This window comes from Carex rostrata, chromosome 10 (assembly GCF_964058835.1).
Source record: "Carex rostrata chromosome 10, lpCarRost1.2, whole genome shotgun sequence".
Classification (NCBI taxonomy): domain Eukaryota; kingdom Viridiplantae; phylum Streptophyta; class Magnoliopsida; order Poales; family Cyperaceae; genus Carex; species Carex rostrata.
In genome coordinates, this window is record NC_135927.1 from 8,344,553 (window position 1) to 8,359,047 (window position 14,495).

Below are 14,495 nucleotides of genomic sequence, written 5' to 3' on the forward strand. Positions count from 1 at the left end.
AACATACTAACTATATTCATAATTCTAAAAGAAAAGAAAGCCTAACGATTTTATTTTCTCATGTTTTGGAGTAATCTGGCAAAATTACAGAAACATCCATAAACTTTTGGGTACTCAGGAAACGTTGATCTACAGAAACATCCATAAATTGAAGTTCTGACCTTCTGATTCGTGCGAATTATTATAGATACTCAGGAAACCTTTATCTACCAAATTTATTTAATTTAAGGAAGCTAAGACTTCAAACATTTTTATTAATACATTACCCCTAGTCATAAATCATGCACTAAACTGTTGGTGCTATGATTTATGCTAATTGGTTCAAATCATTTATGTGACTTCATATAATCATTTGTGTAACCTAGACCTACTATAGCAAAAGTTCCCCAGAAATATTAACATATTAACATCTCATATTTACCTGTACTTTTGATTAACAATAAATTTCCTAACAAAAAAGATTGAAAAGAAAAAAACCAACAAAAGAACTTAAACATCAGACACCATTATTACCATTTAATACCCTGCAAGCTACACAACATAACAACAACAGAGAGATAAAGAGAGATCTAAAGAGGAATCAATCGACGGCGTTTGAAGCACCAAAAGAATCCAGAAAATATGATGATACCAGCCATGCCAGATATTCCGAGTACCCAATTAAAAGCCTCTGGTACGTCAAAAAGTGATATTTCAAAGTTCATACCGAATATGCCGGCTATCACACCAAAAATGGCAACTACAAAAGTTGCAGTAGTTAGAAGGAGCTCAAATTGAATCAGTTGGTTCCTCACATTGTCCTTGCAAAAAAGCGAAATTAAAAAAAATAAAAAAATTAATAATAGTGCCTCAAAAAAGTGCTCCTTTCTTTTAGGATATCTGAAAAGGACCGTTGATTACAACTTAGAGAAGTGATCAAAGGTCATATGGTACCAAAGGACTTAAAAATTTGACATAGTGTGAATACCATTGATAACTGGTACAGTATCAGGAGTTCAGGACATCTTATGCAATGACTGGTAATGGTATCATAGTAGCTCAAATTACAAAAGATGTTTTTCACATTGAAAAAGGAAATATTTTGATGTAAGAGGAAAGCAATACCAGCTTGATGTTGATAAAATCCTCAGTATCATCAATATATTCCTTCAGCTGAAAATTGAAAAAACAAAAATAAAAAAGGTTTCATTCAAAAAAATTTAAAAATTACTTTTATGAAAGAATTATCGTCACAAAATAAATGAATGCATGTTCATCCATTTATCCTGCAACACATAACACTTTTGCACACACCAAATGGATCCAGACCAATCAAATTTAAATAAAAAAAATAGAGAGATTAAAAAAAAACTATTACATACCGACATAAGCTTGTTAAGTGTATTATCAACAACAACAAAATAGGCTTCTAGAAGCATCTCAATTTCCTCAATATCCCTCTTCTCCGTTTCAACACTTCTTGAGCTGCCATGCCGGCTGCTCTTAGCCAGGCTGAAGTTCCTCTCCAGTTTCTTCAGACCGGCACTAGTGCTGGTCGGAGACCCGAAGGGAGATGTTGGTGCTGAGGCTGACATGCCGGGCCCAGCTAGGGTTCCATGCTCAGTATAAAAGGATTCAATGCTATGTCTCTTTTCTGTCAGGTAAAGCTCAGCCATGTCTCCATCATCATCCATGAGTTGTTCTATCTCGTCTCTAACCTTAATTAAACAGCAATAAAATATTTGTAAAAACAATGACAATAGCAAGTCTAATGGAAATAACTATTCAGCTAGTTAACATGATACTTCAATACAAAATTTTAAAATGTAGATTATATTACAAGGCTTTGAGCAAATTGACAGATATTAAACTTCATGATTATACCAATGAGAAATCAAATTGGAATCGTGCATCATTTCACAAGAAGGTACAGATACTTGCTGGTACCAGACCTGAACCAATGCTCCAAATGATGTGAGCCAATGTTACTGGTAAAGATTGTACCATAGGTACACAATTATCTTTACCAGTCCCAAACCGACATTATTTTTCTCTTCTCCTTTTTTTCCATACCTTTTGTACTCTTCGGGTCAAAGCAACAAGCTTGCTCTTTAAACGCCGTACACGCTCCAAATTTAGTGTGCTTATCTTTGATGTTAGCTCGTCTAACAAGGGGTACGCCTCAATCTCTAGCTCGGCTGCCTATTCCAAATATGAAAATTTATGAAAATTTAATTTAATACAAAAAATCAGAGATCCAAATGAAAAAGATAACAGGTTGCACCTTACCAGTACCAAATACCCATTGAGAATATCCAAAGATTCTCTCAATTTGCATGTATCTACTGCTACCACCAGTAAAAACTTTTGAGTGCATTACCAGACCTTAATTTTGCACTGATAATGTCATTGTTTAGACATCATAAAACATTTGTTTATTAGTTTTATCCTTTATATTTTATAATTTGTACAAATATTTATACTTTTCAGCCCCAATATAATATAAAATTACACTACAATAACTTATTCAGCCCCCAATTTCAATTTTCCAGTTCACCCACACTCAATTTCTGACAATTTTACCAGAACCTTTTTCTTCCTCATCCTTCATCCACACCATACCTGTGCATCGAGATACGCACTAGTTGCTTCAAGAGCAACCTCCAATGCGATAAACTCAAACGGGAGATCTTCAGACCTAGAAGCGTGCCGCCTCTGCACCTCGTCAGCATACTCCCACTCCTCCCCTCCTGACGCATTTCCATTCAAGCTCTGGACCGATACCAGCAACTCATCGGCCGTGATTATGCACCTGATCTTCTCTAAATTGACAACAATTGCCTTCTCCCGGCCGAGAATTGTGGAGGGGTAGAGGAAGAGCGGATCCAGGAGGCGAAGATCACGAGCTGGGAGGTCGCACCGACGCATGAGTGTGACCTTGTCGAGGGAGACGCAACTGATGGCTCCAGTGGAAGCCTCGACACGGATCCAGGAGCGGAAAGGGGTTTTCTTTGGGAGGATAGTGAGGCGCTTTTTGGCGAGGGCAAAGGATGTCGGCGGTGGAGCGGTGACGAGGGCGGGGCGAGAAGGCGGGAGGAGAGGGTTTTTGGGGTCGTCCATGGCGACTAGAGAGGGACAGAGAGAGAGAGAGACTCTTCTTCCTTTTCTCGTTGTTTGTTTTGAGAGGTGGATTTTGGCGCAATGGAGGAGATGAGAGGAAATAAATCTGCTGTTATTCCCAAGGAATAACAAGAATCTGTTATTTCCATCTAAACCGTAGTCTTCGTTACGATTCGCGCATGGAAAACTTATTTTCTTGAGATTCGTGCCTTTAAGGGATTTAACGGTTGAGATCGGAATAACAGCTTCCTCCTGTCTGTTATTCCTTAAGAATAACAGGAGATTTATTTCCGGAGAAGAGATTGCGGGAGCGAGGATTTGTGGGATCCACAGTTGGGTTGGGACCTGGTTCACATGATTCTAATTCACAGCACCTAAGGTAATACAAATATTCCTTTTAAATTTAGACCGTTCGATCAGAGACTGCACTAATATTAAAGAATCCTGCGAATTTTACCTCGAACCGGATTGGTCTAGATACCGATCAAACCGTGCGAATCTACACAGATATTTTCTGTTACCTTAGAGTTTATGGATTCTGGTCACATGCTCTCCATTTTGTTAAAATATTAGAGACGGAGAATCTTTTGCATCATTCTGTTTTTCTTTTTATATATATTTTTTTAGTACCCGGAATATACGTGGACGTCAGAGAATTTTTTTTTTAAAATTTAGAAATTAAAATGATAGAAAATAGATTGAGTGTTTTTTATCCTCTAAATTAAGGATAAAAATTTGGTTTAGTACATGCTAGAACATCCTACTCCATTCATTCATAATCAGGATGATTATAATTAAAATATGAATTTCAAATTTGATTTTGAGATTAGAGCTGACCGAAAAATTGGTTCATCCCCTTCCCACCCTACCACACACAAGGCTGTACAAATTATGCACTCCTAAACTGAATCAAATTATCAATTTGACATACTTTTTTTTTTACTTTTTAAGTTTAATATAAATAAATAAATCATAAAAATATATAGTTTTTAGTTAGATGCTAATTTGGACTCCAGCTAGTATGACATCGGTGTCATATGACACTAATTTCAAAATTGATGAAATAAACTTCAAATAATTAATTCAAATCATTCAAACCAATGTACTTTATGAGTAATGCGTTTACATTCAAAAAATTTAGATTTTTGAGTTATGTTAGTATCAAATTAAGTAGTAAAAATATTGAAAAATTAATATATTAAAATTAATTTAAAAACTCACACAACCACTTGACTTGATACAAAATTAATTTGAAAAATTATAATTTTGCATACAAACGCACAACTAATAAAGTAGATTAGTTTGAACGGTTTGAATTCACCATTTGAAATTAACTCGATAGATTTTGGAATTGGTGTTATATAAGTTGAAATGACAGTGATATTATATTAGCCAGACAAGCTAATTTGGTGCAGTCATAGTTATTTTCGAAGATAAAACCCTCAATTCGTAAATTTTAATTTTGTATCTTCTAAAAATAAAAATAAAAATAAAAATTCAGCAAACGTGGAAATGTCAATTATTTTTATTTTGGTGGAGTATCTGGAGTACACGTGAATGTCGGACGCTAGAGAAGTCCGGACTCTGGATAATTTTCTCCAGTTTTAACTTATAACTGGAGATATCAGTAGTTACCCAGACTCGATGCTAGTTTGAACTGTTGTCTGCATTCTTATAGAAATTGAGATAAAAGAAGAGAGACTTGGGGTAGGTTGATTAATTGATATTTGATACACTTTCTCCTGCTGATTCTTTGAAATAAAGACTTGAGGTTAAACAAGTGTAGCGGGTCATAACAGATAGTTCTTTGATATTTAGTGACCCATACTATTTTCTAAATAACGATCCCCTAATCCTGTACATAATTGACCTTTTCAAATGTTTTCAAATTTGATACAAAGTTCATACTTTTGTAATAAGAAGAAATTGTCAAAAACTGTCAGCACAATTTTGTATACCGTTAGCATAACTCCCAATACATTGTAATGGATGAACTTCAAAAAATTTTAAAATGTTCGAAAAAAAAATCCTGTACAATTTTATATTTATGTATAATTCAAATTTTTTTTACGCATCAAAATTTGTGCAACATCAAAGTTGCACCAGAACCCGGGTAAGTTTGACTCGTAATTTGTATGCCACAGTTAAAGTTTCAAAATATTTAAATAGAAGTATAAAAGTTTGATAGATGAGAACAAAATTTAATGCGATGAACTTTTTCCATATTTTTTTGTGAACACATATTACTTGATATACGGTGCCTGTGAATTAAAATATCAACAACTAAATTTATTTAATAATCATGACAACCAACGTAATAGTTAATCAAAACCCAAAAAATTATAGAAATGTCCTTTATTTAGAATTAGTAAAATGTTGCTTCCAATAATTGTTCATTTATCATGCCTAGCATTCTTGTTTAGACAACAAAGTCATAAAAGAGTTGAAATTTTCGAAAAATCGCATAGCTTAATAGTTTATTTTGAACCAACAAAAACTATATATATATAAACTTTTCATTGTAATTATTTTTGCACATTCTCATGAATTTTCTCGCTCAGCACTAATATTTATTATTATTATTATTAGCTCATTAAAAAAAAATAGCTTTGTCCTTGAGCAGGTCCGAATTCACTCAAATTTTCAGTTTGAATCCAGATAGTCCAATCAGAATCTGAACCAATCCAGAATTCCGGATCAAGTAAGAATTCATTGAGCCTCTTTTACATTCGTGCGATTATGATCGAACGGTCTATATCCAAACTCAAAATTTTCACTGACTTTAGGAGATCCAAATTCCCTTGGAGCTGCTCATATTAGCATGAATTTGTACCCTCTGCATTAACTCAGAACCGTATGATCTGTGTTGAAACCAAAGGGTTCCCATGCATTTCATCTCAGGTTAGATTGACCCGGATTCAACCAAAGGGTTCCCATGCATTTCATCTCAGGTTAGAGATTAGACGGTCGAGATGCTAAACTCAAAATTTGATCTTGACCTAGGCAATCATATCATATCATATCATATCTTTTAGTTTTCAATCTAGCTATCAGCTGAGATTTGACATGCAAATTATAACAACGAAACACATCTCTTACTTTTTTGAGTCCCATAGCATGTGGCTTGTGAGCATTATGGTTCCTTTTGCATTAACACCTTGTTTGGAAGGAGAGTAGAGGGAGGAAATGGAAAGGAACAAAAATTTTCTGTTGAATTGTGTTTAGTTGATAAAATTATGTTGGAAGTGAAGGGTACAAGAGGTGAAAGGTTTAACATTATATCATTATAATTAATAAAATCGGTTTCTCTCCTAAATTGGAGTGTAACGGATGAAAAAAAATTTTGTTACAAATTTTTTTTAAAAAAAAATGACATAAATGTCCAAATCTATATCTTACATATATAATTCTCATACGAGATTTTTTTCTCAAACCTACAATAGTCACCGAATTTCTTATTAACCTCCTAAATTTTAATCAACTAAACAAGAAATAAGACGGAAAAAAAAATTAAATTTATTTTATTTCATTAATCATTCAAACGCGAAAATGTTAAATATGTTAATCTTCTTTTCTATTTCATTCCATTCTCTTATATTCTTTACCTCCCATTCCTTCCTCTAATCTCCATCCAAATAGGGTGAAAAGTGTTTTGGTGCTGAGGATAATTTTATACCTAACTTTACCCATATTTAAAAAAAAAAAAAAAATTAGTCTAGTATACCACCTTTTAATAGGAAACATATTATCATTGAATTCAGCTGATGGATTAAATAATGAGATTATAGAAATATTCAAATTTGACTTTTTTTAATAATCTTATTGAATGTTGATATTTAAGAACTAAATACATTTAAGATCTAATGTGGCCCAATTTATAATTTATACACTTGTTTCAATGATTACCATAACTTCAAATTTCCCTACTTCTAAACTTTTGAATTAATTGTAACAGTCTGATAAAATTAATATGGACCGTCGAAATTATCAGTGTATCAAAACATCATCCCTTTTATGCAATACATTCTTTTTTGTTAAATAAGAGTAGCCAGGAACTTTTTTTTTTTTTTTGTTAAATTGTTTAAGCTCTCATACACTAGAATTTCTGTAAAAAAACAGTGTGCTATGCCAACAGTTTCATTGAAACTATGTTTTTAAAAATATATCACAACTTGGTACATATGCAAATTTAAACCTACATTATCAACTAGATAACAATGTCTCTAGCCTTTTTTTAACATGTATCACAACCCATTAAACAGAAAAAAAAGTAAGGGTATTTTCATCATTTGAATCAATGTAATGGGATTAATTATGTAAGACTCAAATTACTTCGCTAATCTGGAATTATAAAATTTAATGCCACAAAAATTATAGCAGGTTGCAACTCCCTCACTATAAAAAAAAAATATAATCACTAAAAAACAAAATTAAATGAGTCAATAAGATGGCACCACTACTAATTATCATCCTTGAATTTCATAAAATTAGATCTACCAATAACTTCTTAATAATAAAAAATTATCACCAAATCTAACCAAAAGACAATTCAAAGATTAAAACATCCTGTGATCTCCCTAATTCTCTCCAAAAAATTATAAAATTGTGTTGTTTTAATGCTTCTCAAAACTTTTCTGAATGCCAAACTATTACAAAATTCATCTGAAAACAAATTAATTTACCTCAGATTTAATCTAAGTCGGCCCCATCTTCACCACCATCTTCATTGGAATCGCCGATTTTTTCATGGGGAAGCACTCCATCCTCCATATCAATCATGTCGGTGTCGTCAGATTTCGCAGGTCCCGGTCCGGCAGAGACCTTTACCATAGCAGGTCGCAATAACCTATCTCCTAACCTGAAACCCTTTCGGAATTCTTGGAGAATTATGCCCTCTTCATACTCTGTTGAGTCTTCTTGCATTATCGCCTCATGAAACTATTAAAAAAATTAACACAAGAAAAATCGTAGTGTGATGAAGAAAGTATTTAAAAAATATAAAAATAAAATAAAGAGGTGAATATCAATAAGAAAAGCAAATAAATTATAAAATATAATAACAAAACATTACCATTGGATCAAAGGGGTTACCGACTGTCTCCACATCTTTCACGCCCAAAGAGGTTAAAATCTCAATAAATTGCTTATATATACTTTGATAACTCTCATTTATCTTCTTCTCCCCTTCGGTCTCAACTTTTATTTGTGCCTTAGCCCTCTCAAAATTATCTAATACCGGCAAAAGATTCTCTATCACCTCTCCTTTCACATTATCCATTAAATTATACTTCTCCTTCTCCGTTCTCTTTCTAAAATTATCGAAATCGGCACTGATTCTAAGTAACCGCTCATGTTCAGTTTTCAGCTCACCAGTTAAAGTACCCACTTTGTCGGAAAGAGAAACGCTCTCCTCTTCAATCGATAGGAGGTAGGTTTCAATTTCTTTGATTTTGGTTTGGTCTTTGCTGGCCAATGCCTCCTTGTAGGCATTTAGGGTTGCAATCAGAGCCGAATTAGGGTTTTCTTCTGGCGGTGGAACAGAACTATCTGTTTCTGTTTCAGAGTTGTCATCTATCGGGTCTTCGATCTCTGATCCTTCCTGATTTTTAAGTCAGAAAACTTATTTTAGATAAATAATAGTTGGTACAAAAACAATAACACTGATTTTTGATATTTAATAGTCAGGTTTATATGGTACTACTAGTTACCTCAACAAGAAAAATCTGTGGAATACAAATACAAACATTTACTAAAAAGAATACAAATCTACAGAAGATACTAATTTTGGATGCTCCCTTCTACTGGAGATGAACAGTTCTACTTCTACAGTAACACTGACAGTTGGACCCACTTCCACTGGTAAAAGATAATTTTTTTTTTCAGTTAGAAATGTAGGGTGTTCTTGTAATTTGTAGATTTACCAGGTTGTTTTTGCACACTAGGCTTTATCTATTTGTTTGTTGGTTGTTACTTTTCTTGTTTTTTCAGAGTTGTTATCTATCAGGGCTTCGATTTCTGATCCTTCCTGATTTTTACATCAGAAAACTTATTTTAGATAAAGAACAGCCGGTACAAAACAATAACATCAATTTTTGATATCTAATAGTCAGGTTCATATGGTACCACTATAAATGGAGCATTTTTTCAAATTTCAGGGATAAATATGGTATTACAGAAACTGCAAGGACGTTAAAGCAACTTATACAAATTTCTTCAATTCCAAGGGTATATCTGCAAATTGGACTACTTGGAAAGGTACCTGCTCTGTAGTGGCGGCGGCAGTAGCCTCTTCTGCCTCTGTAGCTTCCCCAGAAGCAGCAAATGGCACAACCATGAATTTTCTAAAACTCCGGGGGCAGAAAGATAACCGCAGGGGTAAATTCGGGCCGGAGAAACTGCGCTTGAAAGAGAGGGAGGAAGGGGAGATGGAAGAGGAGTCACTGGACCTGGCACACAGGTGTACCGGCTTGAAACCTAGAGAAGCAGCGCGTACAGAGAATGCCATAGCGACAGTAGAAAGAGCAGTGCCGAAGGAAGCAGAGAGACCGAGAGGTAGAGAGAAGGGTTTATCGTTTTAGTGAAAGGCGAAGAAGCTTCTAGCTTTCGCAATAACGGTACGGATCTAGAAATAGGATCCGATCCGTCCGTCGCCTGTCTGGTCGCGTCCAGTTGATTCCAGTCTCGGACTTCGGAGTCAAGATATAATTCGGATCTGTAAATTTGATCCGAGTCCGTGCCTGCTGCGAGTCCGTGTCCCCCTCGGTACCTGAGGTACAATCTAACAAAACAGACGGTCCAGATTAATCTCAGCTGATTCAAATTAGATCCGGTGCTATTAAAGCAATAGGGGTCTGCTTTGAGATCCGTGACAGATAAAAGGAATAGTCCAGATTTGACACTTGCACCTCAGGTACCTGGGGTGATTCGGATCCGCCTGGTGCAGTAAAAATTAAGTGTAAATGGTAATGATTTTGAGTCCCAATCTGCTGTAATTCCGGGAGGAATTACAGGGCCCTGAAATTCCAATATCAACCATTCAAATTTTTTCTGCACAGATCTCAAAAAAAGTAAGTTTTCATGCACAAATTTCAAGAAAGACCAACGGTTCGGATTTGAATTACAGGTCATGTAACTCCCCAAGAATTACAGCAGATTTATTTTCAATGATTTTAACATAGTAGTTTTGGCTCTATACAGTGCGTAGATTGTAGAACTAAAACTGGTTTGTGCGCTGCTTTAAGGCAAATCTGCTTTGTTAAAATCATTACACAAAACTGTTATAATGCTAATGATCCAGCAGAGCATCCTTTCAGTACTAGCCTCTTCACGAAATCAGCCCCGGGGCAATGGTCAATCAAGGGTTCTCTTCATGTAATTATTACTTTCTATTATATTACATTAATTGATTTTTAGTTATTCTATTTATGGTGTTTTATGTGAGCTGTGATTGTTGTTTTATTAAGGCAGTATATTGATAGCTAAGCCCGTTTCTCTTGACGGGTGATCAATTGCTTACAACAACAACAACCAAGCATTTAGTCCCAAAGATCAATTGCTTATCATTTTACATTTAAAAAAAATCCAGGTGGCTAGAGCAATTGGACATGTGTATCTGATGTACAATGACTTCATCCAGGTAATTACTCTCTATTTTATGTTAATTGATTTTTAGTTATTCTATTTCTAGTGTTTTCTGTGAGCTGTGATTGTTGTGTAATTAATTCAGTACTAATCAACTGCTCTGTTTGTGGTACTTCAATTGTGCTTGTGGTTGAAATTTGCACAGTTGAAGGTTGTCAAAATATCTTCTATTTATTTTCAACATGACTGCGCTTTGTTTTGCACTCTTTCTAAAAATGGAAACTAGATCTTACTACTGTCTAAACCCAAATTAAAAAAAGGAATGTGAAACAAACAGGCCAGCATCAACCATGAATCGATAAAAATTCTCATTTATCATTTTAAATGTATCTTTTTTTTTTTACAAATTCTCGTATAGATTCAATCCAATAGGCTGCCTCTTTTTTTTTTTGTTTATTGTGTAGGCTGAACCATACCAACTTGGTCCTGATGACAGATTTGTCATTTTCGCCTCAAAAGGGTTATGGGATGTGGTCGACAACGATGCAGCTGTGATTGCGGTACAGCAACACTTCGGTCGCAATGTAAGCTGCTGTCCTTCCTTTAATATGGTTTTCTGTACATTTTGTTTTTTTAATTTTTTTTTTCTAGTTTTGGTTTTCAGTACCTTTTGGTACCAGTAGAGAACTACTTTTATTATGGGTTGGCTTGAGATTGGAAAAATGTTGGAAAAATATGAACTAACCAACTAATTTTAAATCTGAATTTTGATCAATAAAATAAATAACAATTATATTAAAAAATATAATCAAGAATATAATTAAAACTTTATTACCCGGAGCTGCAAAATGCGGACCTAAGGCAACTTCCCGTCCTAAGCGCAGGAATAATCGGTTAAGCTTGCCCCAAGTTACGCCGGTATTCCTCTACCTTCGGGCGCAACCGTGGTAGAGGTTGATGTAGCTTCTTTCAACAATGATAGCAGAATAATATGTTTTCTATAAAGAAAATATTTGTTTGTGGGAGAATAGAAATTGAGTTTTATGAATTATAGAGCTAAGAGGAAGAGCGAGAGAATGTGAATTGTTGAATGGATTATTGGGATGATCATTTCTTGAAATATCATGTGTTATTTATAGGCAAATGACATTAACACAAGATAAATATGTGCATTTATGACAATTAACATACTCATTCATTCTCTATTTCAGTTTTTATATATATTAAAGAAATTGAACGGTTGAATTTGAGGAATGAATGGTCATCATGTATAGCTCAAACGGATACTTGCGCAAAGTGCTGTGCTATGTTTTTCAATTGATTAAAATGAATAACAGTATGCCACGCACAGCTCATATTCAATATCTATTGGATTTGATTTTCTGAGGCAATAGATAATGAACATCTATGTAGAAACTGAATTAAATGAATTAATTCACAATTAGCTCTATAAATCATAAAGTTAAAAACCATTAATATTAAGATAAATATTATTTAAATTTTGAGTTTTAAAATAAATTTCTAACAATTGGATGATTGCAAAATATGTTATTATAATACCTTAATTTTCAATGCGAGGATGAACAGTGATCGCCCCAGATCTGCCACACGATTCAGCATCTACGGCTGAAGTTACTTCCGCCTGACGTCACTTCATTTTTGCGCTGGGCTATCGATTACATATTAATATTATGATTTGGGCTGGGCTGTTGTAGCGACATTAAAAAAAAAATTCCCGCAGATATCAAACCGGCTGTTCTTCAACAAGCCTCAACTCCTTCAAATGACCAAAAAACACGTAGCAAGAAAAGGAACGAAAATTCAAATCACCGCCTCAGGCTCTCACGATCGTGCATACGGCTACACCTAGCTACCGATTTCTCTCCCATGCGCTACACGTAGCACGACCTCGCTACGTGGTCTTCCCGCTATGGCTGCGTTCTTCGGTCAGTTTATATTTTGCTCCCATCTGCTATTCTCTGTCCTTCCCGCCAGCCCATCCTTTTCCTGACGCTAATCTGGGAGGAGGCCGCAATTCCCACTGCCGTTGGTCTTCGTCACTGCTCTGAGGTATGGTACTACTCTCCATTTTTGAAATGCTTCTTCTGGTATCTTTCGTTAAAATGGGTTCTGGTAATTTCTAATTTTATTTATACATCTTTTTACTATTGATTATGTTATATTTGAAACTGTAATCTCGCTACCTCTGTCAGGGTACTTTGAGATCCGAGACCTATCCAAAGGTCGACACTTGATATAGTTGAGATCAGGGCTACCCTCAAACAGTTTTGTTTTCAATTCTGAGCCTTTTGAAATTGTTAATTAACGGATAGAACTTACAAAATACTCCGTTAATCTTCGTGCGGAAGCGGATCTTGCGAGCGTAGCAGTATCACTGGTTCTGCAAGGAATCACAAGCCGAAGCCGGAAGCCCTGCGTTTTCCACGACCTAAAACCTTCAATCCTTAACAGAGTGCTTCTTGGTGCTCTCTATCTTTTCTCTCTAATTTTGGTTGTTACTATTCACACGTTTTTCTAATTATTTCTGTTAAGTAACTTAGAGAAAGAGAGGGATTGGGTTTATATAAAAACCAATGCACCTCTTCATTATGGATCAGCACCTTTTCATAATGGGTCAGGTTTTGGATTCGGGTTTCCCATAACGGGCGTATTATTTAATTAATCCAACATCTCCCACTCGCACAAAATGGGATACCCGCTATAAACTAAGAGAACGTAATCTCTAATCTCTGTTAAAATTCATACAAGGAAATAGGTCGTGACCAACATATCTTAATTTGAGAGTCTATGTTGTTATCCAACTGTTAGGTATGTATAACAACATCTAAGTAGAGTAAATATGCAGTACCCCAGATCATCAAGTTACATTTTTAAGTATTACAGGATCTCTTTTATTTATTGATACAACCATACTTATATATTCACAATTATGTTACATAAACATAATTGGTGCACCAGTGAATATAACTTAATGTAACACTCAAATGATCATTTTCTTTTATCTAGAATCTATTCATTCCAAATCAATTGCTATTCAGATATGTTCCATTAGATCGTATCATTCATGATCATTGGCAACATTCCAAAATAACTAATTGAAAAGAAACTTCAAGTATTTAGTAAAAAATAGAAGAGTACTATGAGATCCTTTTGATCTCGCGGGTCTCACACAACAAAGAAGAAGAGATCATATCTTCTGTTACCCTGTTGGTCAATTGCACATATGGTATGAAACATATGTTACGGTATTATTCTCCATTTCTTATGGAGCGTATGTCTAATTTAAAATTCAAAACCGTACAAGTGATAGTTCAGATATACATAATATCTAACTTGAGTCCACAACTCTACTTATCATATAAATTCAATAACAGGACTCCCACTTGGCATAAGACAGTTAAGGTGAATAGTGGGTATTTCACCTTCGGTCATAATAATATATTCATATGACCTCATCTTGATTCTCTATCAAGGCGATGTATATTTTAAGCACTTGCTCTCACATTTTGTATCATGTCTAGCTTAAAATCAATCTTATTTCTATGTCCTACCAAGACATAGAAGCGATTGCCTGTGTAAGAAGGCCAATCAACTGTCTGACATACCTTTCATTTTATATCTCATGTGTTATGCTAAATATAATGGTATTAAATAATTTGTAACAATTATAACATAAATGTATAAGTAAATAGCATTCATTGCATTTATCCCACAAATACAAATATACATAATATATACTGTTCAATCAATATATATATATATATATAACTACAATCTACGTAACCCTAGAGATT

The 14,495-nt window shown here is 34.5% G+C and overlaps 2 protein-coding genes across 2 annotated transcripts; both read right to left on the reverse strand.

Moving 5' to 3' along the window:
- Positions 1-377: 377 nt before the first annotated feature.
- Positions 378-3,190, reverse strand: LOC144560544 (magnesium transporter MRS2-B-like). Its single transcript, XM_078309768.1, has 5 exons — positions 2,602-3,190; positions 2,053-2,181; positions 1,362-1,697; positions 1,105-1,152; positions 378-800 (listed from the first exon to the last, which is right to left on the reverse strand). The coding sequence occupies exons 1-5, from the start codon at positions 3,097-3,099 to the stop codon at positions 570-572; spliced, it is 1,242 nt and encodes a 413-aa protein (XP_078165894.1). The 5' UTR covers positions 3,100-3,190; the 3' UTR covers positions 378-569.
- Positions 3,191-7,559: 4,369 nt separating this feature from the next.
- LOC144560677 (uncharacterized) lies at positions 7,560-9,703 on the reverse strand. The gene is made up of 3 exons (XM_078309926.1): positions 9,359-9,703; positions 8,171-8,698; positions 7,560-8,037 (listed from the first exon to the last, which is right to left on the reverse strand). Exons 1-3 carry the CDS (start codon positions 9,602-9,604, stop codon positions 7,789-7,791), a joined length of 1,023 nt encoding a protein of 340 aa, XP_078166052.1. The 5' UTR covers positions 9,605-9,703; the 3' UTR covers positions 7,560-7,788.
- Positions 9,704-14,495: the final 4,792 nt, after the last annotated feature.